We start from the raw sequence: 22,629 nt of genomic DNA, 5'->3' as shown, positions 1-22,629 counted from the left end.
AAGTCATCTGCGTCTGGGTCTCAAAAAGCCTCTCTTAGAATGACCCCTACCACTTTCAATCTACACTTACTTGTACAACAAATACAGAACCGAGAAGAAGACTACGACCAAAACTCAGCTTATTTGTAAACAGCAGCATCATAACAACAGAAGCAAAAGAACACAAGCTATCTACCTCAGCGAGGCATGGTCTCCTGCTTCATGAGGGCAAAGATTTTTTCACAGCTCAATAGAGGGTTAGTCAACTTGAGATAAAGATGGCAGATACAACTTTTGTCATGATCTCTGCTGTGTTCGGAGATGTTGCTCTTGTATGTCAAAGGTAAGAGCAAGGAAGAGTGCAGCCGACAAACTTTACCCCATATTTTAGCTTGAGAGTTAGCCAGACGAACAGAAATTTGTGAAAGATTAGATTTAGACATGCCTACCATGCATTATTTTTATAGTCCAATTGATTATTGTTGGTGTAGTGACATTCTGTGGGACACATGCTTGGCGTCAACAGAGTCAGTTCGAGAGGAAACATCAATTAAAAACTGTAACTCCCCTAAGTCCTTCAATGCTTCGCTAGTAGAATGTAAACTGAAATATGTTGCGGTAAACCAGAGAATACTAACTGCCATTTTAATAATGAAAATAATATTTTTAAAAAACTTTCTACAAGACAATAATTAAAATCCTTTGTGGTTCCAGTGGTCTGAAAAACTGCAGCGATGCATTCCTACTGTTGGTAAAGACGTGCATCTTGCATACTGGAAGGCTGGTTGATTTGCTACATCCAACAGATGTCTTTGGCGCTGCAAAACCCATTCCTTCCACCACAGTGTCTGATCAAAACAAAACTGTTCTGAAGCCTGAGGAGATTCTAGAATCACATGCTATGCATCATCCATCACCGGACAGCATAGCATTAATATTAAACATGTCTTTGTAGGTGTACCGATCATAGGGGTAGTTGATATACGTCATTTTGCAGTTGACAGAAATGGTTCAAACTGTAGACCGCATCTTCAGCTTGTTGTTCGTCATTCATTGGGCAAGGCATGAAGGTATCTGGATTTTCGGTAGAATGTAACATGCTAACTTTACTTTTCGCTGGGAGGGTTGACCCATTCACAAAGCTTCATTGCAGCATCTTTCGAGGAAGAATGGAAGGCTGCCATCTTTAGCTGCTATCACAAGAGCACGTAGTTAGTGAGCTACAGGCCATTTTTCACTCCAATAGAGAGCATTTGCACCTCGTATTGAAGTAAGGGGGTCTTTCAGTTCCAAAAATTAATTCCATCACTGGGTCAGTCACCTTCTGCAAAATACTGCCCGGATCTTAGGAGGGTTTTAAACTTGTACCTACACAAGACCAACATTAAGGAAAACAAACTAGATTTTCACAAATTATGGTCCAATATGTACTGGTTTAGCCATTTCGAAACCATCACTATTGCCGGCCGATTATTTCTAGTATTCAATCTTTGTTATCAGTTGCAAAATAAACCTCTTCCAAGCAAGCCCAAAAACACATCCAACCAGGGGAAGCGATCTCAAATCATTCAAAAGCAGATCTATGTAATGCCGCCACCGGGAATCCAATTCATACTTTTACTAGACAGTATTGTCTGACTCTAGAGTTGGTCAAGCTACCTTAAACACCTGTTTGGCTAATTTTGCACTTGAAGGGTTAACTTTCCTCCTCAAAGGGTCGCTAACATTTTTCCCTTAAAGACAAAAGGTTACTAGAAGGGAGGATATGCTAGCTATTCTAATTCAACACTTATGCTAATTAGCGACAATTCCACAATGAAGAAAAAAGTTATTTACATTTAGTATGGTTCTGCATTGTAAGAATCTTCACTGAAGTTGTACACGACCCATTGCCCTCCCCAGCTTTGTGTGTCTACCGTAAGAAAGAAAGGTATGAAAGACAAGAATTCCCCGACTTATCATATGCTTCTAAAAGAAGCAACTCTGTGAGGAAAATGCCAGGGCTAACAAGCAAGTGGGATGGAAGTCCCAGGACTCTTAAAGTGAGGTGCTGTTTTAGCTCCATGAGTGAAACCCGGTCAGGTGTTGTTTCCTCTGCTTCTAGAGGTGTAAGGCAGAAAGTGGGTTACAGGAGTGAGATGGGGCTCCATGTACTTGCCCACTGTTAGTGCTTGTGTCTCATTGATTATTCTAAGTCAGTGATCGCTGCTAAAAATGATACCACTTAAGACAAGAACTAAAGACAAAACCACTAGAATAAAGTGGTATAAAAGGAGGCTCTAATCCACCTTCTTAAAACTAGACTCAAACGTCAGGGTGGCTTGGAGGAGTTTTTGGAGGAATGACTCCTTTGAAAGCCTTAACGGCAGGTATTTTAATAACTGACAGATGCTTCCTGTTGTGCACGTAGGCTGCCAAATGGAACTAAAGAGCAGTCTACGCCAACCCTGCTTTCTGCAAATGTAATTAACAGCGGATGATATTCTGAACAGATGCTTTCAGAGGGTCCATCTTTAGTCCTTTTCACTTTCATAGCAGGCATTAATTGTGGGCATATGAGCCTCTTGCAAGATTAGCACACACTCCTCTGGGAGATTACAGTAAACAAACTCTAGGACCTCAGATGGTAGATTGCTAGTACCAACCGACTGAGGTCTGAATGTCTGAGCTGACCCTCTTGATGAGTCAGAAGGTCTGCTTCAAGTACTAACCTCTCGTGGGGATGGACTGACTCTTCTAGCAGCATGGGATATTAAGGCTAGCTCACCTAAGTTGGTGTCACAAGAATGAGGGCCATTAATACTTGCTGCATTTTGCTGCTCACAATGTAGGGGATCAGAGGAACAGAGTAGGCAAACATCCCTGACCAGTTCATCCATAGTGCACGCCCCATAGACTGTGGGTGTAGGAACCTGGAGATGAAGATGTGGCATCTAGTGTTCTGCACAGTGGCAAATAGCCTGATTGCGGGGCTGCCCATGTTTAAAGCACTTGTCAACTATTTGGGGATTCATTTCCCATAACTGTGCTTAATGATGTGTCCTGGTTAACACGTCCACAAATCTTCTATCCACTCCACTGGCAGCAGGGACGGCAGTCTCAATTGGGTACATCACTGTTCGGTCTGTTTGAGGAGTACTGTTTTGCCTACATTGAAGGAGAGAAATGCACAGTCCAAATTCTATTGCCTGTTGCTCTTGCACAGTGACATGCACGCCACCCTATGAGTGAAGGGTCTGTGGTAATTGTAATTGCATTTATATAGCGCTTACTACCCCCGACGAGGCATCAAAGCGCTTTTTCGGCGAGTAGCATGCTACTCCGTGACCCATAAAGGATTAGTGTTGAATAAGTATAGTGAAACATGCAAGTACATTTTAAGTGGTGGATAGGTTAGTCAGTTATTTAGATTTGGAATGATAGCAGAAGGATAGAGGAGGCCCAGGAATGGCTTGTCCAGAATTTACTCTGTTCCACCATAGGAGTGTGCACTGGGATCTAGGCCTTGCCAACACTAGACATTTACATTGACGCTCTGCTTGTGAGCATTGCCTTGCTAAGCACTCCTCTAACAGGCCTATGTGTAATCTTGCTTGCAGCTCTAAGGATATGCACGAGGCCACCATCCAACAGTTTAATGAATGTCCTCACCAGGAAAGGACAATGTCCGAAAAAGAGGCAGCAGTCGTTGGAATCCCATCCATCACTCTTGATTTGGCTTTTCCTGTGATGGCGCTTAGGAGAAATCCTAAAAAAGGTTGAATCAGTTGTGGCACAAAAAGGAGAACTTTTGGCATTGGCTGTGAAACCTAGCCTGTGTAACAGACTGTGGCCAGAGTGTGTACTAGGCATTGTCAACCTATTGTCTAGGTAAGTAAACACGAATGGTGGTTATGCGCTGGTGCACAGCGATGACCATTAGACAGTTGGTAACATCCTTGCACCGTCAGGACACTGAAGCGAAGTACTTTGGATTGGCAGGATTGTCCACTTAACACAAAGGACAGGTAGATGTGATGCACTGGATGAAAGGGAATGGGAAAGTATGCATCCATGTCTAGGGTCATCATGGGGGAAAATGTCTAGCAGGACAGTCATCTTGAAGAGCTCCAACAGTGTGTAGCCATTTAAGGGCCTGATATGCAGGTCCATCATTTTTAGGGCCGAGGAAGTACAGGGAGTAGAGTCCTTGACCCAGTTGGTGAGAGGGTACAGATTCTCTGCCCCCTTTGGTTAGGGGCACCTGCACATCCTCCTGCAATAGTCATAGCTGGTCCTAACTCATTGCATAGCGACGGGGAGGTTTGTTTGGTGGCATGGTATGGCGTATCCACCTATACAACTGAAAGCACCCATTTGTCAGTTTATTTCCTGTCACTGTGGCAGGAAGAACCTCAATCTTCCTCCCCAAACAGGTATTCATGGGAAATGAATGACAGGCAAGTCAATGATTAGTTGTGGATGTGCCCCTGTTGGGAGTCCTCTCTCCCCTTGCCTCACCGTTGCCACGGTTTGCCTTATCCTCCTTGCACGCACTGAAAAGACTGCTAACTGCTTCCATACCAGTCTGTAAATAAGGGTTAATGATTTGGGGTTCCTCTTGGCTTAGGTCTTTGGTGTAATGCATACCCAGATACCTACATCTGCCTTCCAATCACCTCAGGAGTCTGTGTCCTTACTCCGTTTTCATCTTTTCCATCATGGAATCTACCATAGAAAGAACAGGACCTCCCCGTCATACTGATTATGTGGTGCTGCACCTCTGGCCTAAAGCCAGATACCCATCGCTAGGCGTGGCGTCTGAGGAGAACACGGATGTTTATTTCTCAGGAAGTTGACACATTCCAGTGAGCACCCGATGATTACGTTGGAGATCGCCTTCTCTTCCGCATCCGTTTCCTGGCCCCTTTTGTAATGGGTCTCAGAGGTGCTTGAGCAACGACTCAACCACATCCCAGTTGTGGAATCATACCTGGAGAGCCGTCCAACTAATCAGACGATTCTCCATTGCATGGATAGCCCCACCTGTATCCATGCCGTTTCAATCTTCTTGCTCTCCTTGTCTGGAGGATGATCATCCCCGGTTGCCTCCACGGAGACCATTTTATCTCGCAGCGTGCACCAAGAGTCTGGCATAATCAGCCACCTGATGTACACAGGGTCAGCCTTTCATTTCTTTACGGCCCCGGAGGTTACAGCTTGGTCCTAGACTGTGTCTTTAAAGTTCTCAGTTGGATACTTCATCAACCTTTTTAGCATGGAGAGGTGCTTGGACGATTTTTCGGTCCTGGAGAGGGATTTATTGAAGAAATTAACTTCTTCCACGAAGTGTACATTTGCTCTGCGATGTTGGGCTGTCCTTTGCATATCATCACGGTAGACCGCGGTTTCATGCGCTGGAGCGGCCTTGACTGGCTAGGGCTCAAGGTCGTGGTTGCCTTGGGAATCTACCTGGTGATCTTCCCAAGGGCTGTGTCCATTCCCAGGTATTACGCGGTCATGGTGTGGGTCCTGTGGGTCCTAGGTGCTTCTGTGGTGAGAGTCTGAGTGATCTAAATGAAAGGAAGATTGTGAGGACTAAGGAGGTTGCAGTGCGCATGTCTGAGGCAGATTTGATGGTGTGTGAGGCTGAGGAGGTGCTGCAAGTGCGGGTCGTGTGTTGGGGGAGGGGGGGGTTGTCGTGTCTTCCTAGAGTCCAATTTTGGTACTGAAGCCTCTTGGCACAAAGTGCAGGCTAAGTTTCAGAGCTGGCTTCGAAGCAGATTTCGACTAACAAGTGGGGTTTGTGGAGGCTAAGGGGTCAGGCCTGCATCAGTGGGTTTCGAGGCTGGAAGCCCTTTTGTCAGAGACTTTCCTGGTGTGAAGGTGGTCTCTAGAATCAAGAGGCCTTGAAGCCTGAAATCAGGCCAGACGGTAGGTGGCTCTTGTGGCTTACCTCAAGGCTTGATGCTGGACTTATTCTGGAGTAGTGCTCGGTACTTGATGAGAGGGCACTTATGGCATCTGTCACTGGAGAGCTGATCCTCTACCAACTGTGGTGGAATGAAGGCTCTAGGGGTTGTTTTTGTCTTGAAGCCTTTGTGTTTGCGAAATGGGAGTTCTTCCTGTTCCTCTGCTTCCCAAACTTCAGAGGTCAGCACCTCCTAGCTCTGCTGCCCTTATGCCAGCTGGATGCCTCAAGGCCTAGCTCTTCTCCCTCAGCATTGGTGATGTTCTCTGGACCAAAAATATCCAGTGTTGTGGAACCTTGACATTGCATCTTTTCATGTGTCCAGCTTCTTTTGCACTGGTACCAGATGGGTTTCTTTCACTGTAACGCCTTACACACTAAGCTAATGAGCTTCTCTAGGTCAGGAGACTGAGGTTGCACATATATTGCTGGTCAGACCAGCGAAACGAGTAGTCGGTCCTGGGGCTTGCACTGGAATATCTGAACCAGATGGCGGCAAAAAAGCAACAACAACAAAAAATATCGGAGGTGGAATCTTTGTCCTGGTGAACTCAAGGAGTTGTTACAAAACCTTGTGACCTAAAAGCTCTTTGGCAAAAAGAAGTTGCAAACATTCACGCCCAACACTTGATGGCAGGAGTATGCAGAGCATACGTATTAAACATGCATGGTACAAACAACAGGTTATGCATATATGGTTTTTGAAGCTCATTAACTAATTGGTGGGATGATGCAGTCTGTGACTCGATTAAAACCTAGTAACACTTTTCTCTTACAACACAAGAACCTATATAAAAAGAAAGTTCCTGGAAGCAGAAACCAATCTGCCTACCAAGCTGTGATGTTCTACATGGGAAAACTACAGCAGAAGCCAAAGTCACCACAGAATAACGGTGGGATGTAGTAGCCATTTCTAAACACCAAACGTGTGGGCTCTCCACAATGCATGGTAGAAAGCTAAGTAAGAACGCTTTTAAATTCACAAATCTGTAGGCTGCAGCCTCTTGCTAACTTGAAAAATCCATTAGCTGGATTGCAGGACTACTGGACAAGATTAGAAAGGTTCTGTATTAAGATTGAATTTCTTTACTGTGCCATACATGGCAATGACTTAATACTAGCAATTTACTCACTGTAACGTATCTCTTTCAAAGTGCTATTCACTCCCCTGATGAATAGAATTAAAATTGATTTCATATGCACTGTACCATTAATTCTAAAGGTCTTAAAAGTGTTGGGTTGTGACTTGAAATGCCCTCTGGTCCAATGGTAGAGGTGAATAGTTTGTAATCTAGGAAAGGTGTAGAGATTTAGCAATATGGCGATGGGTATCCTGAAAAACTGAAAACAGCAGCTACGCTAGTACAGTTACAAGGGCACAGCTCCTTAAGGGCCAGAGAGGCTTGGTTGTTTGTCAGTTATCATACTGGTCAGGGGGAAATAGGAGAAGTGCTTAGCAATGGGTTTTGCCTAGTAGGAAATAAACACCTTCTGCTAAGCTTCCTGCTCACCTATCCTGGTCAGGATAGAACTACTGTTTTGTGCACATAAATTCTAAACTCCATTAGGAGCGACACTGTCAAGAAATTCTTAAGCTTGGTCTCTTACCCTTCATTACAAATCGGATGACGGGGCTTTCAAAATGAACTCCAGCCTGCCACACGATCAGGGAGAAACGTGCGCCTTAGTGATGGTCCAAGTGCATCACTAGAACCATCTGCAGCTAACCCTATGACACTGGTGTCCTTGCTGTACAGAAAAGTAAAGACAAAGGATGCAAGAGGGGTGGCAATACAGTTATTTTTTTATGATTTCTGAGGAAGGAACATCACGTCACAAAACCATTAGGAAACACAGGCAATAATGTACAAGGGTGCAAGTAAAAATAAAAAAGGAAAGATGGAAGAAGCCAGATACAGGTTTTGATGATCCTACAAAAGCGCTAGCCAACAAGCGTTCTTACAGTCTGACTATCAACTGAATTGCATCTATCCGTAGCTTATTTTCCAAGACTCCTCCATTGTCTGTAACCCATCGGTTATGCCTGAAACTTTTCTGTAGTGTTCACCTCATTATCAAAGTTACAAAAAGTATTCTACACAAAATTACAAAATTTTAGTAGAAAATTGTTTTCTTTCTCTTACATTTTTGCCTAATAATGCTCATAATTAAAATAGGTGATCTATATCTTTAAAAGTTTATAAAAAAGCTTTCTTGTTATTTGCAGCTACTTTTACTGGTAGATTACAAGGTAATGATCAAACTAGATCTTTAAAAAATACAAATCAACAGGTTACGCGGGAGGGAGGGATGAAAGCCAAACTCACAGATCCCCCTCCCCCACCACATTTTATAAACCTGGTACTATAATCAGTTACAAACACCGCACCGACACAAGGCAGCTGTGGCAGGCATGCCTACCCCTCAGTACCTTTGATTAAAAAGGGAGACTGTAAAAAACAATAAAAAGGCCTTCAACTCCACACAAGAGTGGTGGGAAAGGCCCTCTAAAAACAGCCCAAGTCACCAATCCTGGATCAAAACTGGCTGTCCCTGGTGTAGTCGTTTGTGCCTACGAGGATGCGCCTCGGCTTACTTTTGAATGACTCGGCCACAACCAAAATGCGACCCCGTGAAAGGCTTCCGGTATCCTGTGAAGAAATGAAATGTATTGCAGTTATGGCTCTGAGCCTGCAAAGAAATAACAGTCCCTGGCAATCACACAGCAGGAGGCATTTGAAAGGGCAAATGATGGCAAGCTAGCATGTTTTCCTGACAGTCGGTAGTAAGAGGAGGATTTCAGGAAGTACTGCTGTCTGTCCAATGTCTGCTTATAACACAGAATACATGAGCCCACCGTCTCTGCAGATTGATCAGAAATTGTCCACATATATTATTGTACACATTACAAATGAATCTTTCAGCTCTGATCCAACGACCCTCCTTCCTCTAGGACATGAGAGCAGGCGTGGAAACCTAGGAGGGCAAAGGCTGGTTTATGGTGGTGCCCGGTCCCCACCTAAGTGCATTGGGCAAAGAAGATGGCTGGTGCTCTTCTGTGCAGAAGAAAAGCAAGCTCCGCTGAGCAGGCGCTCTTGGAGTCAGTAGCCATCCGTACACCGCAATGGTGAGCGGTCCATGAATCAAGGTGCGTTCTGAGAGCCATCTCAAGCTTTAATCTCATCTGTTAGGTGGCCACAGGCGGAAGACCCACGCCATATCTGGAACGAATATCCTAGTTGCTAAGCTGAAGGATGTTCCAACTGGGTGAAAGCCTCCTGAGAGTGGGCACAATTGCCTGGTCACTGCCACAGATGCCGTCTAGTTCTCCAAGGACTTTACTTCGTGTCTGAGAAGCGAAGATGAAATAGTTGATCCAGGGATGGTCTGATGAAATCTTTGGATAAAAAAAACATAAGAGAAATCATTAACACAAGGCATCAATTGTTCAACATCTCTAGTCCTTTCTAGCTCTTGGTGAGAAGGTGGGAGGTCACTAAACAAGCACTACTCCAGGGAGCAAAGCCAAAAGTAGATTACCCTGGCGACTGAAACATTCTTTTCAGTTAAGGAAAGCAGTACAAACAAACGTGCTGCTGCCTGCAACAGTAAAGAGTGACTATTAAACACCAACAACTTAACCTGAAGAAAGAGCTATTAGCCACAACCTGGGCACTCACTAGAAAGGGGGTGCGCTGAGGCTGAGGCAATGAGGCAGCAAGTAATTATGAAGAACAGACTATATAAGATAGCGGGCTTTTTTTACCAGCTTTAAAAATGACAGCACTTTAAAAATGTTGAGCCTTCGCTCACGAGAGCATCATCCCAAAGCGGTGTGCGACCAACTTACATGCGTTCTCGGATACGCAATATTCCGGCACAGCACGTAAGAGGGTGGATGTTTGGAAAGAGGGAGAGCAAGGACCAGAGTACATGGATCACCTTTTAGATACATTCCCCATACCCTGCTAAATACTTTGTCCCAATATTTTGGGGCCCTAATGCTGTGAGGGATACATAGCACATACCGGTCAAGGCTTTATCAACAAGATCCACAAAAACTCATAGCTTTTCAAAGCCAGTGATACTGCCTTTGTTCTGAATCTGCTAAAACACCTAAACGACTAATGTCCTAACCTTTGAAATGCAAACGACTTTCCCACCTGCCAATAGTGGATTTAGACACTTAATGCACTAGTGGAAGAGGACCGTATATTTAAAATGCATGCTCTAAAGCATTCTCTGCAAGTAGAACTTCTGAGCTCTAGAAACATCTACGTTGCGTAATGCTTCCTATGCTGACGTAGCATACGTTTCTAAACTGCAGGAAATAGCCCACCAATATAGTGGCAATAGTGTATTTTAAAACTTCTATATAGCTTCACAATTTAATAACAAATTAGTGTTCTGAGCAGCTTCAATGTCGTCCTCTGGCAACTTGAGAAGAATAAAGGGATAATGCTCAGGTGCGAGCTCTGCGGACAAGGAAGAGTGTGAGCCAATTTGTAGGACTGGGGTCCACATATACGGTTGCAAAATACTGGCTGCACTTTGCAATCAGTATTTGGGACCAATGTGTGTAGGAGGCTGGCTCTGTATATACTATACCAAAGTAGGGTATAGTGTGTACAGAGTCCCGGGAGTCCCCAGAGGTATAGCAGAGACTAAATGAGTTAAGTACCAACAGCTCTCTTTGTGGTAGTGTTGGAGAGTAATTAGGCTTTTCCAGGCATTAATTTTATTCACTCAATCAAGACTGATGGCACACACTCAGAGACTGAATCCAGACCAATCATGTAAGCATAAAAAAAGAAGATATACTTATGTTTTATTTTTAGAGCCAAGCAGGACTTGGTACAGATAGGTAAACTGTACTTTCAATCTTCGAAAATTCCAAGAAGTGCAACTGGGAATTGATCTACAATCGATACAGGTTTCTACTGGTTCAAAAGGCAGTTTAAATTACACAAATTTCTTTTGGAATACCTTTGGATTACTTTTAGATTCGGGGTGGCATGCCTAGATATCACACAGAGGATCTCACAATACAAGGTAAGAAAGACCTTTCTTGCCTAACTTTCCATACAAAAGTTCAACTTGATAGAGGACGTTTTAGGAACAAAAACTCGTGACATGGGTTCTTATGTGAGAAAAATGGTAATCGGTTTCACAGGTAAGTAAGCGACTTACAAGTGACAGTTTTGGGGGTTAGGACCAAGGTTCCCCAAGGCACTCAAATCTCACCAACAGAGGCACTGGGGCGGTCGGGTACAGAGTGCAGGGGCCCAACCTTAGCCAATGGGGCTAAGAGGGCCTGTGGTCAGGGGATGCTTAAGAGCAGGCCACTCAAGAGTGGGAGCAAAACTCCTGGTATTAAAGATCTGCACTGAAGGGGCCAACAATCAGCACAGGAGCTGCACCACCAGCGGCACAGGGGCAGCCGGGTGCAGAGTGCCAAGGAGATGTCAGGGACCCGGTTGATGCCAATGGAGACTTTTGATTTGGCGAAGAGGCTGCAGGCTTGGGTAGGAAGACACCCTAAAGGCGACCAGCGGCTGGATAGTTAAAATAGGGTTCTTTGGGGATGTTGGATGGGCCACCCAAGGCCGTGGGGCCTCAAGTGCAGGGGTGTCTTACCAGCTCTGGTCAGGGGTTGGGGGGGTGGACTACCCTTCAGGTTGAGACTGCAGGCACAGTCCTGAAGCTTGAGGGAGGTCAGGGATCACAAGATGCCAGGTCTTGATCACTGGGGAGACCTCCTCGTGGTGTTGGGCCACTCAAACTCAGGCCATTGGCATCAGGTGCAGAACCGCAGAGCCGCCTGGTTCCGGTTCTTGGTCTTGGAGTCTTTGTCGAGCAAATCTGGTGTTCACAGGAGACAGAGTCTGTAAGGTGAGTGCAGGGCAGGTCCTCTGGGCGGCTGCAGGCAATGCCGGTTTCTTCGCTGTAGGCAGGTCGGAGTCAGGAAAGGCTGGAAGGGTTGGGGCCAAAGCAGTAGGTGCCCTCTTCTTCCTGGGTCAGCATGGCTCTTCAGTCCTTCTTTCTTCCTTGAATCTGAGGAGGCAAGGTTCAGGGTTGCCCCATAATACTAAATGTATGGGTGTTACAGCGCTGTGTAAGTTGGGACCAATAGGTCCCTTCCTTGGTGTGAGTACACCCTCTATTATGCCACCCTCCAGTGGGAGGGGGGCAAAAGACTCGCCTGACTGGTTGCGTCCGCTCCTCAGGGATGGGCCTGGCAAATGTGAGCACACCTCACCTACTAGCTCGGTTTACCATCGACTCTCCTGCCCAAAGCGGGGGTAAGAACCAGTGGGAGCCAGTTGCTGGGGAAGCAAAAGGCAGTGACCGCGGACAAAGGCAGCAGGCCTTTGAAGCTTCCTATTTCATGGACCCAACCCACCCTGGGGGAGAGGAGGCATGACACCTCTGCGCAGGATGAGCTTTCTCTCGGCACCCAGAGAGGAGGCTCTCTACCCAGGGGTCCAGAAGCCGGTCTGGTGGTGGAAAATGGCAGGCAGCCATTCAGGAACCACACCAGGGCAGTCGCTTTTCAAGGGGCATCTCTAAGGTACCCTCTGAGTGCATTTTATATTAAATCCCACACTAGCATCAGTGTGGGGTTAATGTGCTAAGAAGTTTGCTACCAAACTTCCTAGGTTTTAGTAAAGCCATTATGGAGCTGTGGAGTTCGTAATGACCAACGACAAGACCATATACTCTTTAAGGCTTTACTACACTGACAATGTCTAAGAATGGACTTGCAGTATTATACCTCTACTTGTACTTTGTACGCTTTTGTAACCTGCACGCATGTCACTTTTTCCTCCTATAATGCACTGTTTGCTACCTCTTGTATTTTGTTTGCTCACGATTGTCACTTTTGCCTCATGTAATGTAATGTTTGCTTTTGTAATTTGTTCACTTGTAATGCTCTCATGTATCAGTTCTGTTCCTATTGTGAAGCGCTCTGACACCTTCGGGTAAAGTCCGCGCTATATAAAAACGCATAAATAAAAAATAATAAATAATCATAATATGGGGTACAGGACTCATGAGACTATGCCCTTACCTGGAGGCTAGTACACCCTTCTAGAAGGGTCACTTACCTGGGCCCCAGACAGTGGATTTCAGGCATGGCACACGGGGATGAGTGCCATGTCGACTTCACTTTTCTCTGCACCAAAACACACAGCCAGCAATGGCAGTGTGTGGGTGTAAATGTACAGGGCCTATAGGGGTGGCATAATAGGTGCTGCAGCCCTAAGAGGCCTTCTCTGGTAGCAGTGCCCTTGGTCCCGTGGTACCTTTTACAAGGGGCTTACCTGAGGCCAGAGAGGTGCCACTTGTGGGTACAAAGGTACAGTTTTGGGAAAGAACACAGGGCCTGGAGACCTGATTAGCAGGGACCCAGTGCACACCAAGTCATGCAAAAAGGGACAATTTCCTACAGTGTGGTAATTTGTGCACCGACCTATGTACTAATAGGGAAGTTTGGAAATTTCCGAAACCTAGTGGGTCACAATTCGACCTACCTCAAGAATATCAATGATCGCAGTCAATGTGTGGCACGCCGCGAATGTGAGTTTGGGATGGGAGAATCGACTGACAATGGCGACTCCGCTTTATGCTTCTGAACGTTTGGGGTGTCTCTGGTCTACTAAGGGCTTTGACCGCTGGGATATGATTGGGATATGTAAAGTGGGTGATGTCTGTGTAAAGGGTAGAGTGAAGTCTTTCCAGGCCCTTAAGGCAGAATATGACTTGAGTGATAGAGAGTTTTTTCGGTATCTGCAGGTCCGGCATGCCCTGGCCTCAGTTCTGACTCCTGATGTGACCCTGCCCGAGTCCTCCCCCCTTGAGGATCGCATACTGGATGGACACCTGCCCGATAGCACTATCTCCCTTATTTACAAGAAACTGATTAATAATCGCGCTGACTTATTGGTCCGACTTAGGGAGGTTTGGGTCGGTGACGAATTGGACTTGGATGACGAGGATTGGCAGTCGGCACTCTCTTCTCCGAAAGAGGTCGCCATCCCCGCCCGTCTTCGTTTGGTTCAACTTAAGATCCTCCACCGGGTGTATGTAACTGGTCCGCGTTTGGTTGTAATGGGTTTTTCCCCAGATGGCTTATGCAAGCGTGGTTGTGGGATGAGTGCTACATTTCTGCATATTCTTTGGGAGTGCCCGGTGGTAGCAGCCTACTGGATTGATGTGCTTGCGGTGATGACTGTTGTGACTGGTATTACCCTGCGGCCTGAGGCCCGACGATGCCTGTTGAACGTGTGGGAACCCACCGACTATTCTGTGGCCCAGACCAGATGGGCGACCTTGGGATACATGGTCGCGAAGCGGGACATTGCGCAACTCTGGGGCGCATCCAGACCTCCCGACGTCTCGGTGTGGGAGGATAACATGGACTGGTCCATGTTCCGAGAGAAGACCGTCTATGTGGCTAGGGGCAGACCCAGGGCGTGGACGAAGATTTGGGGTCAGTGGAATGCATATCGTGGAGATATTTGTACCCCCCCCTTGGTTGACACTCCCGATGTTACCCTATCTCCCTAGGCTGACGTTCCCGAAATTTTTCATGCTGTTTTAGGATTTTCCTGTCCTCCCCGCTGTCCCCCCCCCCCCCCCGGCCTTGCCGAGTACCATTGATTTGCTTTTGTCTTCCTGATTAGTGGCTTTCCCCTCCGCCTTCTGGGCTGACTTGATTAATGTGCATTCGCCTTGTTTAGAGTTCGTTGTTTTTATGTTCCATACAGAAAACTGTTATGTCCTGTCCTATGCTTTGAGCAATAATTGATATATGATTTGTGCCTGGCCACGGAAGTGATCGTTTGCTTCTTATGTTGTGCGTTGCTATTAGCGGCCAGCCTGTGTGGTTGTAGGCCCATCTCTGTAATTCTTATCTGATTGCTCAATAAAAGTCTTTAACCAAAAAAAAAAAAAAAAAAAAATAAAGAATATCAATGAGGTAGGCTGCAAATTGAGAACCACTAGGATTCGCAGCAATCACAGGGATGGTGGCCTTTTAAAAACAGCGCTTAAAAAAATATATATATATATATGGAACCAGTTTTCCTTAAAGGAAAACGGAATGACTTTGGTGGTGAAAAAAAACACAAATGAGAAGTGTACGGTTAATTTTTTTAAGAGTAGCTAGTGGTACACGAGACGACTCTCTACTCTCAAAAAATGCTATTGTAAACATTCATATGTGCAAATGGCTTACCACCATGTATGAGTTGCAAGGGACATCATAAACACAAATTTGCTAGATACAGAATCGGTTTTTGGTGACAAACATAAATTGCCGTTTGGTAACATGTAAGTGAATCGCAAAAAAGACCTGAGGGCGGCTTTTGACACAGTCTCATGACATTCTTGCAGAAAGACTGGTACAACTGGGCTTCAAGGCACAGCACTTGCCTGGCTCACCTTCATGGCAGATCGCACTTTTCAGGTTCTCTCGATGAATGTACTGTCTAGCCCTCACTCGCTCCCCTTTAGAATTTCGTAGGGTTCTGCTCTCAACCCATGCTCTTTAACATTCACGTCTGCCCTTTGGTAGACCTAGTTGAAAGCTGTGGCCTTGCCCTACTCTCCTACATGGACAACATCCACATAGTTTTCTCTCTGTCATCCGAACAGGAAGTTCTCTTGGAAGACCTCAACTTCTGCCTCTGCCTTGTCTCCAACTTGGATGAATACCAACTCCCTAAAATGAAATGGAGCAGGACTGAGGTTATGATATTGGGTAAGAATCCCCAGCTTGAGCGGCCACAACACTGGCCTGCCACACTGGGAGCACTTTCTGAACCAACCAACCAACAAGGTGAAGAATCTTTGCTTCTGGCTTGACTCCACCCTGTCCATGAAGCCAGGGGCAGCTAAAGTAGCTTCTTCTATTTTTTGCCATTATGAAATGGCTCAAAAAGATCTTGTGGATACTTCTTTTCTTGGCCCAAAGAACGGTCATCCAAGCTATGATACTATGTAGGTTAGATTAAGACAACTTCCTGTACTTAGGTAAGGCTGTGTTCAGAGGCCTCTAAATGGTCCAGAATTCTTGACACCAGGCTTCTGGTCTGGCTTCCTAAACATTCCGTGACCTTCACTGGCTCAAAGTGGACAAGCTATTTATTTTAAGGCATTCTGTTACACATATAAACTCAACTCGCGCTCGGGACCTCGCTTCGAACTTTGCACTTGAGGAATCGATCCCTCTTTACAGTTCCACCCAGATGGGTGGTCACTCTCTCTCTTTTCTGGGCCCAAGTTACGGAATACTCTTCCTGGGGGTCTGAGATGCTGCACCTCCCTAACCACTTTCTGCAAGCAATCAAAAACCTGGTTATTTTAGGTCTCACTTCTAAGCTGTCTCACCTGTCCTCAAAGAGCTGGAAAACCCTAAGGGTAGCTAGGCGCTATACAAGAACGCAATAATAAATTAGTTTTGCACATAAGAAAAGGCCTTTTTGCGGTTGCAAACGGTCCGATTCTGCACGTTGGACCCTTTGTGACCACATAAAGGCTCCGTACATTTTGACCTGGTTACAACCAGAAGGTGCAGGAGGGGGCCGGAGAGTCATGCTCCTATTGATCAATGGGGGCAGAGTAGCTTAGTTACCTTGTCTACTGAAACTAGGAGTGCTTTGAAGCTGGAAAATTACCAGTGTGAAGCACAGAATCAAAAATGGTCGTGGTCATACATTAAACAAATCATCAGTCCTATACCTCCTGAGTTATGTTCCCTTACTCCTCTGAAGATTTGAGCGGTCTTCCAGCCCAAGCATTAAGTTATCTTTTCCAAACTACCCAGGCGCCTAAGGCTGCTGTGACAAGGCAAGGGATAACTTTCACACGTTTTTAATAAACAGATTTTAAACCATCAAAAGGGTAACTCAAAAAAAGAGTGGTTTTGATATGCATATTTTTTGGTGCCACTTTTTTATGCCTGGAAATCCACATGGGAAGGATTTTTTGGCAGGAAATCTCTGGAGATGAAAGAAAGCTGCTTTACTCTCTTTTGTACAAAAGATTTAGCAAAAATGGGTACAACACATACTTCTGGTAACAGTGCAGGTCACATGGTCAAAAGTAAATAGAGAGGGAATGTAATTTCCCAAGCCAATCCTATTCCAAGACTCGGGCTAGGCGAGACCTGCACATGCTTTGGACAGTTGTTTCAAAGTGGCCCAGGTTAGCACAGCTTGTATGCATGACCGCTGGAGCTGTTCTGGTGATGGGCCAGCCCGTTTCATATTTAGTGGCAGTCTCGTTAGTGAGGTTAGTGAGTTGGCTCCACTTCTGTAGTTTCTCAGATTGAGAGGTAATTCACTCTGGTGGATCAGTGAATAGGGAGGTTCGTTCACTTGAATGCGCAAATAATGAAAAGAGATAAAACAACTTAGCATTTCATTTTCCATCTTACACTAAAAATAAAATCAAATAAAGACAGAGAGAACCCTAACAATGAGAAGAACACTGTTGCTCAACTCCCACGAGTCTAGGTTAGACACTAACCGCATCCCCTACTTGGTCTATGGTCTACTATTCTACAATTCTTCTTCAAGGTGAATCTTGTGATTTCCACACAAAAAGGCCCTCCTACGTAGCTGTAGATTTCAACAGCTGAACAAAAGCAAACCCAGGCCACTAGTAAAAGATCATCAATGTCACACTCCTAACCTGAGGCGCAGATAACTCTCACTCTTACCTTTCACGTTCACCCGAGCCTTAGCTGGGGACCCAGCTGTGAGTAGAGGCTTGTGAAGTGCTGGGATAGTTCATGCTGTGCAGCGTCGACTCAAAGTCTAGTCCCTCAATCCCATCTCCGTCCATGAGGTCACTATTGATAATATCGTCTACGTCGCACTCCAAATTCTCTAGGAACATATCAAAGTCCAGGTCTGTGGGCAGCTTGTCTTCTCTCACGTTGCTAAAGGCCATCGTGCCTGCAGACGACACAGGGGGCAGGGTACCCAAGGTGCCTGCAGGGCTGGCAGAACCCTGAACCAGACCCTTCGAAACAGACAAGCTTGCTGTGTTCTGCGGTGACACCAACAGTGTAAGGGTGGTTGGCAGAGAAAGGACACCCAAGGAGGTCTGCTGTTGCCCTTGCATGCTCCCCATGTGGAGCTGTTTATTTTCAGGGGTAAATCCGCCTAACAAAATGAGGTTGTGGCTGCTGAGACGGTTCCCTGTCAAGAGGGGATCTACTTGTGTCATCATGACATCACTGGGAGGGGGCGAATCTGACGTCAAGAGGGCTTCCAGTGTCTGAGAGCCAGAGTAGTGACCAGCAGAACGCTGCAGAGAGATATCTATAGGGTTAAACAAAGAGTTACCAAATGACGAAGCATGGCCGGTGGAGCCTTGCTGTCGCAAAGAGAAGCTTGCGCTCCTTGGCATCAGACCGCTGTTCAGGGATTGCTGGGCTGGGAGAATCGAGGAGCTGGGTGACATGAGATTTAAACCATCAATGAGCTCCAGCTCTTCAGTTACTGTCGGAGGGACATTAGTAGAGGTGCTTGAGAACACCAGAGACGGATGAAGGTGCTCATCAGCCAGGTCATCCTGATCATTCATGATGGGAGACAGCCTGGAGCTGATGGTGCTCGCATTAGAGCTTGTCCGAGGCCGGAAGCTTGTCCACACATCGGAGTCATCGTTACTCCTAGAAGAAGGGCTGCCGGGCCACTTCGGGAATTGAGAGCCTGGGCTGTCAGCCGTTCCATCCGGAGAAGCTGGCATGGTGGCCTTCTTCCTTGACACCTTGCTCCTTGCCTTTTGCAACTTGCTGTTGTTGTCCATAGAAGCAGCCCGTCTCCGGGGAGCCTTTCCACTTTTGCCACCATCTGGGTTCAGCATCCACCAGGAACTCTTCCCCGTTGCCTCGTTGTGGACTTTAATGAACTTGCTATGAAGAGATAGGTTGTGTCGGATCGAGTTCTAAACAAAAAGAAAAAACAAAATAAGACATAGGAAAATAGTCACATGATGCAACACTTTCAATTTAAATCCTGTATCAATGTAATCTGCTTTGGCCATTCCTATTTCAACCCCTAAAGGACACCTGACAATTCTGTATGAACTCCCTCACAGCCAGGCAGAGAACGTGAAACAACAAAAGTCTACAATTCAAACACTAAAGCAACCACACTGTTAAATGAGTGCCCAAACTCATTTTTGCAAACAGGTATTAACCACCAACAATTGACTCTGGTGGGATAATGGTCCGGTCCTAAGAATTCCAACTTAGAAGTGTCTTGAAACAAGGAATGTCATATTTGAGAAAAATGTACGTTTGCCCAAGTGAGTGAGAGGAACATAATTTTTACTAGACATCAGAGTAGCAACGTTAAGGTGAAATTTAACCTAGTAGATATGCCAACGGATGTCTCACAGCAAAAATAGGGATACAGTAATGTTCAGGGCCCAATATACAAAGCGTAACAATAGGCAATGGATGGAGACAAGTGGAGCCAAGTTTATACTAGAGTCACCAATTACGATGGAACGGGGTCTTGTGACGTACTATGGGTAAAGTAACATAGAAAGTGCAGGTGCAGGGATGTGAAGGAGACACGCACAATAGAGAACAAGGGGAGAGATCAAGAAAACACATGCACTACTAAGCGGTGCTGGGAAAAAAACTAGCTCTGCCAAAGCCAACAGGTCAGGAGTGGACCACCACCCTATTGGCTTGGTCAATGTTTGCTTCATCATGGTTTCTGCAACATTTTATTGCTGGGGATGCCGATTGGCCCTCATGAATTAAAAAAAGAAAAAGGGTAAAGGTTGGGTAAAAGCAAATAATGTACATCTTCATCTCAAAAAACAATACATTGTCAAGTAGTTTGTGGTACACATGTAGTGTCACAGAACAAAATACATGACTAAGTCTCCAGATACAGAGTGGCATGCTGCACAGACTAGAGTGCACATTACAAGGGAGTGCTTGTCAGGTCGATGAAGGTGATAATCTCCAGACAGTACATCAATATTCTCAATATGTTGAATTGGTGGTGGTGGCTGTAGATCTTGAATATGCCACCAAATAGGAACACAAACATGAGTAGCATTCTACACTCGGAGTTTAGATTTGTTATTAGAAAGCTAAATCCACAAACAAATTCACAGAGAATCAGGAGAAAGCAAAGTCAAATGTACTCCATTGTGGAACAAAGACAAAATATTGGGCCACCAGAAGGTTTGAGGGTAACCGAACCAGGAGGCCGATGAAGCTGCAAAAGAGGCTGCAGAGGGAGAATCTCCAGAGTGAGACCTACCCCAGTTCCTACCGTGGCTAAGATCTCAGCAGTTTGTCAATACAACCAGGGTAAATATTTTCCTTGCAAAACAGGTTGCCAGTGGGGGTGCTGGAAGTACACTTGGCACTTATCCTCTCTTCCCGTTGGAGTTAGAACTATATACCAAGTACTTCTCTTTAAAAGGTAGCACCCCTATTTGTCCTGAAAGAGATCATGCAAAGCCATCTAGGCTGGATTTCGATTATTAGCATGACCAGCAGCACTTTTCGAAAGCCCTTATCCCTACCATTGTCTCATCAAGACTTACCTAGAAATTGATGCAAAGGCACCAGGGTTCAAATCTGGTTCACAAATCTGGCAGCACAAGTAGAGTAACCGAGAGCAGAGCACATTAAAAGGTTCTGGTAAGAGCTGGCTATTTTGGATGAGTCCAGGAGCAACGCAGAAGAGGTGCCCTGGTGGCCCAAAGAGAGGCCGGACAGAAGGAAACCGAATAGTCAGAACCTTGCTTCTCAACACCGTTACTCTGGCTGAGTCAGCACTGCAGCTGTAGTGTTGTGCACCACCACTGAGACTTTGAAGCGCAAGTCATACTTGTTCTACATGCGTTGATTTTGAAATTGACTTGATCCTTCGGAAATAAATTTTCCTTGGTGAACTGGCAAAATTGAAGCTATCCTGTTCCTAGGTTAACTGAGAACTTTTGGATTCAATTTGGTGTGGGAGGGATGGGAGGAAATAGAAGCTAGGAGGCTTGATGTGTTAATCAATTTTTCCGTTTTATTTGAAAACTTGAGAGGAAATAAGGAGTTTTCCTTGAGTAGATGTCCGGACCAGTGGTTCTCCTGTTTTTTCTGTACCGAGGTCCCGGTATTCCTGGTTCCTGAATCCCCCTTCTGCTGTCCGTCTCCCAGGTAGCTCAAAGGAACAAGCATTGGAAATGCAATAGGTCTCGCACCATTAGAGTTAGTGCTTTTAGAATTGTTTATGGGTTTTTTTTGTAAATGTTTAGCATTTTTGTTTCCTGTAGCCAATGCTAAAGAATTACAAATAAAAAAAGCCATAAACATTTCTTAAAGCTCTAACTGAAATGGTCTGAGACCTATTGCACTGTGTGAGGGTGAGGGGTTGAGGATGAGTGAGGGTGAGGGTGAGAGTGGGTGAGGGTGAGTGAGGGTGAGGGGTTGAGGGTGAGTGAGGGTGAGGGGTTGAGGGTGAGTGAGGGTGAGGGGTTGAGGGTGAGTGAGGGTGAGGGGTTGAGGGTGAGTGAGAGTGAGGGTGAGTGAGGGTGAGGGGTTGAGGTTGAGGGTGAGGTGTTGAGGGTGAGTGAGGGTGAGGGTGAGTGAGGGTGAGGGTGAGTGAGGTGTTGAGGGTGAGTGAGGGTGAGGGTGAGTTAGGGTGAGGGGTTGAGGGTGAGTGAGAGTAGTTGAGGCTGAGTGAGGGTGAGTGAGAGTGAGGGTGAGTGAGGGGTTGAGGGTGAAGGTTTGAGGGTGAGGGTGAGCACACAAGCTTAGGAGTATGTCTTAGCACAACTTGCCCTCACCAATCACCTTTCACTTCTCAGGGCCTATGGACTTTCAAGGCTACAGATAGCATCTGCCATGTGCCTTAGAGGAACATTTATGTTTTAAAAATGTATTTGACAAATAATTATCGATCCATAGTTCAGCGCCGGCGAGATTATGCATTTTTGATATTTTTTGTTGCTGCACAGGCACTCGTGAGCATCATCTTTACCAGACTATACTATGGGTGGGCCGAGAGTTAGGCAGTCCAGGATCTGGGTGTTGCCATTTTAGAATGGCCCCTTACTTGCCAACTGATGGAGAATTGTTGGGTGGTCTCACTACTACTCGCTGATCTTGTAATTCATGCTCTAATACAAATGAACACTAAATAGCTTTTTATTCACCATCTCAGCAAGAGGCCAACAATTGAATAAGCAGAGTGTGAACCCTTCAGTGAACAGCACCAGTGTAAGTTGTGGATGACTTGAGGATTGTCGCTCATATTTTAACAGATTCGTAACTATTTCACATACATCTTTTTAGTACGAAAGATTCGCTGTTTTTTATTTTCTCATCTCTGATGCATTTTACTTGTTTCTTTTCATTCCTGCATAAACCATAGAGCCAACTCGGCACAAACGTGTTATAATGTGGTCAGAGGGAGGGGCACTAGATGACGAGATGTGGACTACCGCCACATTATGCAAGCTTGCCAGAGCCTCTGTGCCTTGTGGTAAACTACAGCTGTTCTTGAAGTGCTGTTCAGAGCTGCTTCTTCATTCAACGTAAGCCATCGCTTCACTCCAATGAGAGCATCTGAGCATCCTGAAATTGACGTCCTTTGCATAATAAAAGTGTTTACATACCTCAAGCTTCTTTCTCTAGGATTCTTTCTGTAGGATTTCCT

At 45.6% G+C, this 22,629-nt stretch overlaps 1 protein-coding gene across 1 annotated transcript in view; it reads right to left on the bottom strand.

The window, feature by feature from the left end:
* Window positions 1-7,715: 7,715 nt before the first annotated feature.
* Window positions 7,716-22,629, bottom strand: part of FOXO4 (forkhead box O4) — a 102,858-nt gene continuing 87,944 nt past the window's right edge. The window contains exons 2-3 of the mRNA XM_078640204.1: window positions 17,658-18,892; window positions 7,716-9,326 (exon numbers count right to left, since the gene is read on the bottom strand). Coding sequence (XP_078496330.1) covers window positions 17,678-18,892 — 1,215 coding nt within the window. The 3' untranslated portion in view covers window positions 7,716-9,326; window positions 17,658-17,677. The remainder of the gene's footprint in view (window positions 9,327-17,657; window positions 18,893-22,629) is intronic.

The sequence above is a fragment of the Lissotriton helveticus genome, chromosome 4_2 (genome assembly GCF_964261635.1).
Source record: "Lissotriton helveticus chromosome 4_2, aLisHel1.1, whole genome shotgun sequence".
NCBI classification, from domain to species: domain Eukaryota; kingdom Metazoa; phylum Chordata; class Amphibia; order Caudata; family Salamandridae; genus Lissotriton; species Lissotriton helveticus.
The sequence above is the reverse complement of the archived record's forward strand: the minus strand, read 5'-3'. Positions and strand labels throughout refer to the sequence as shown.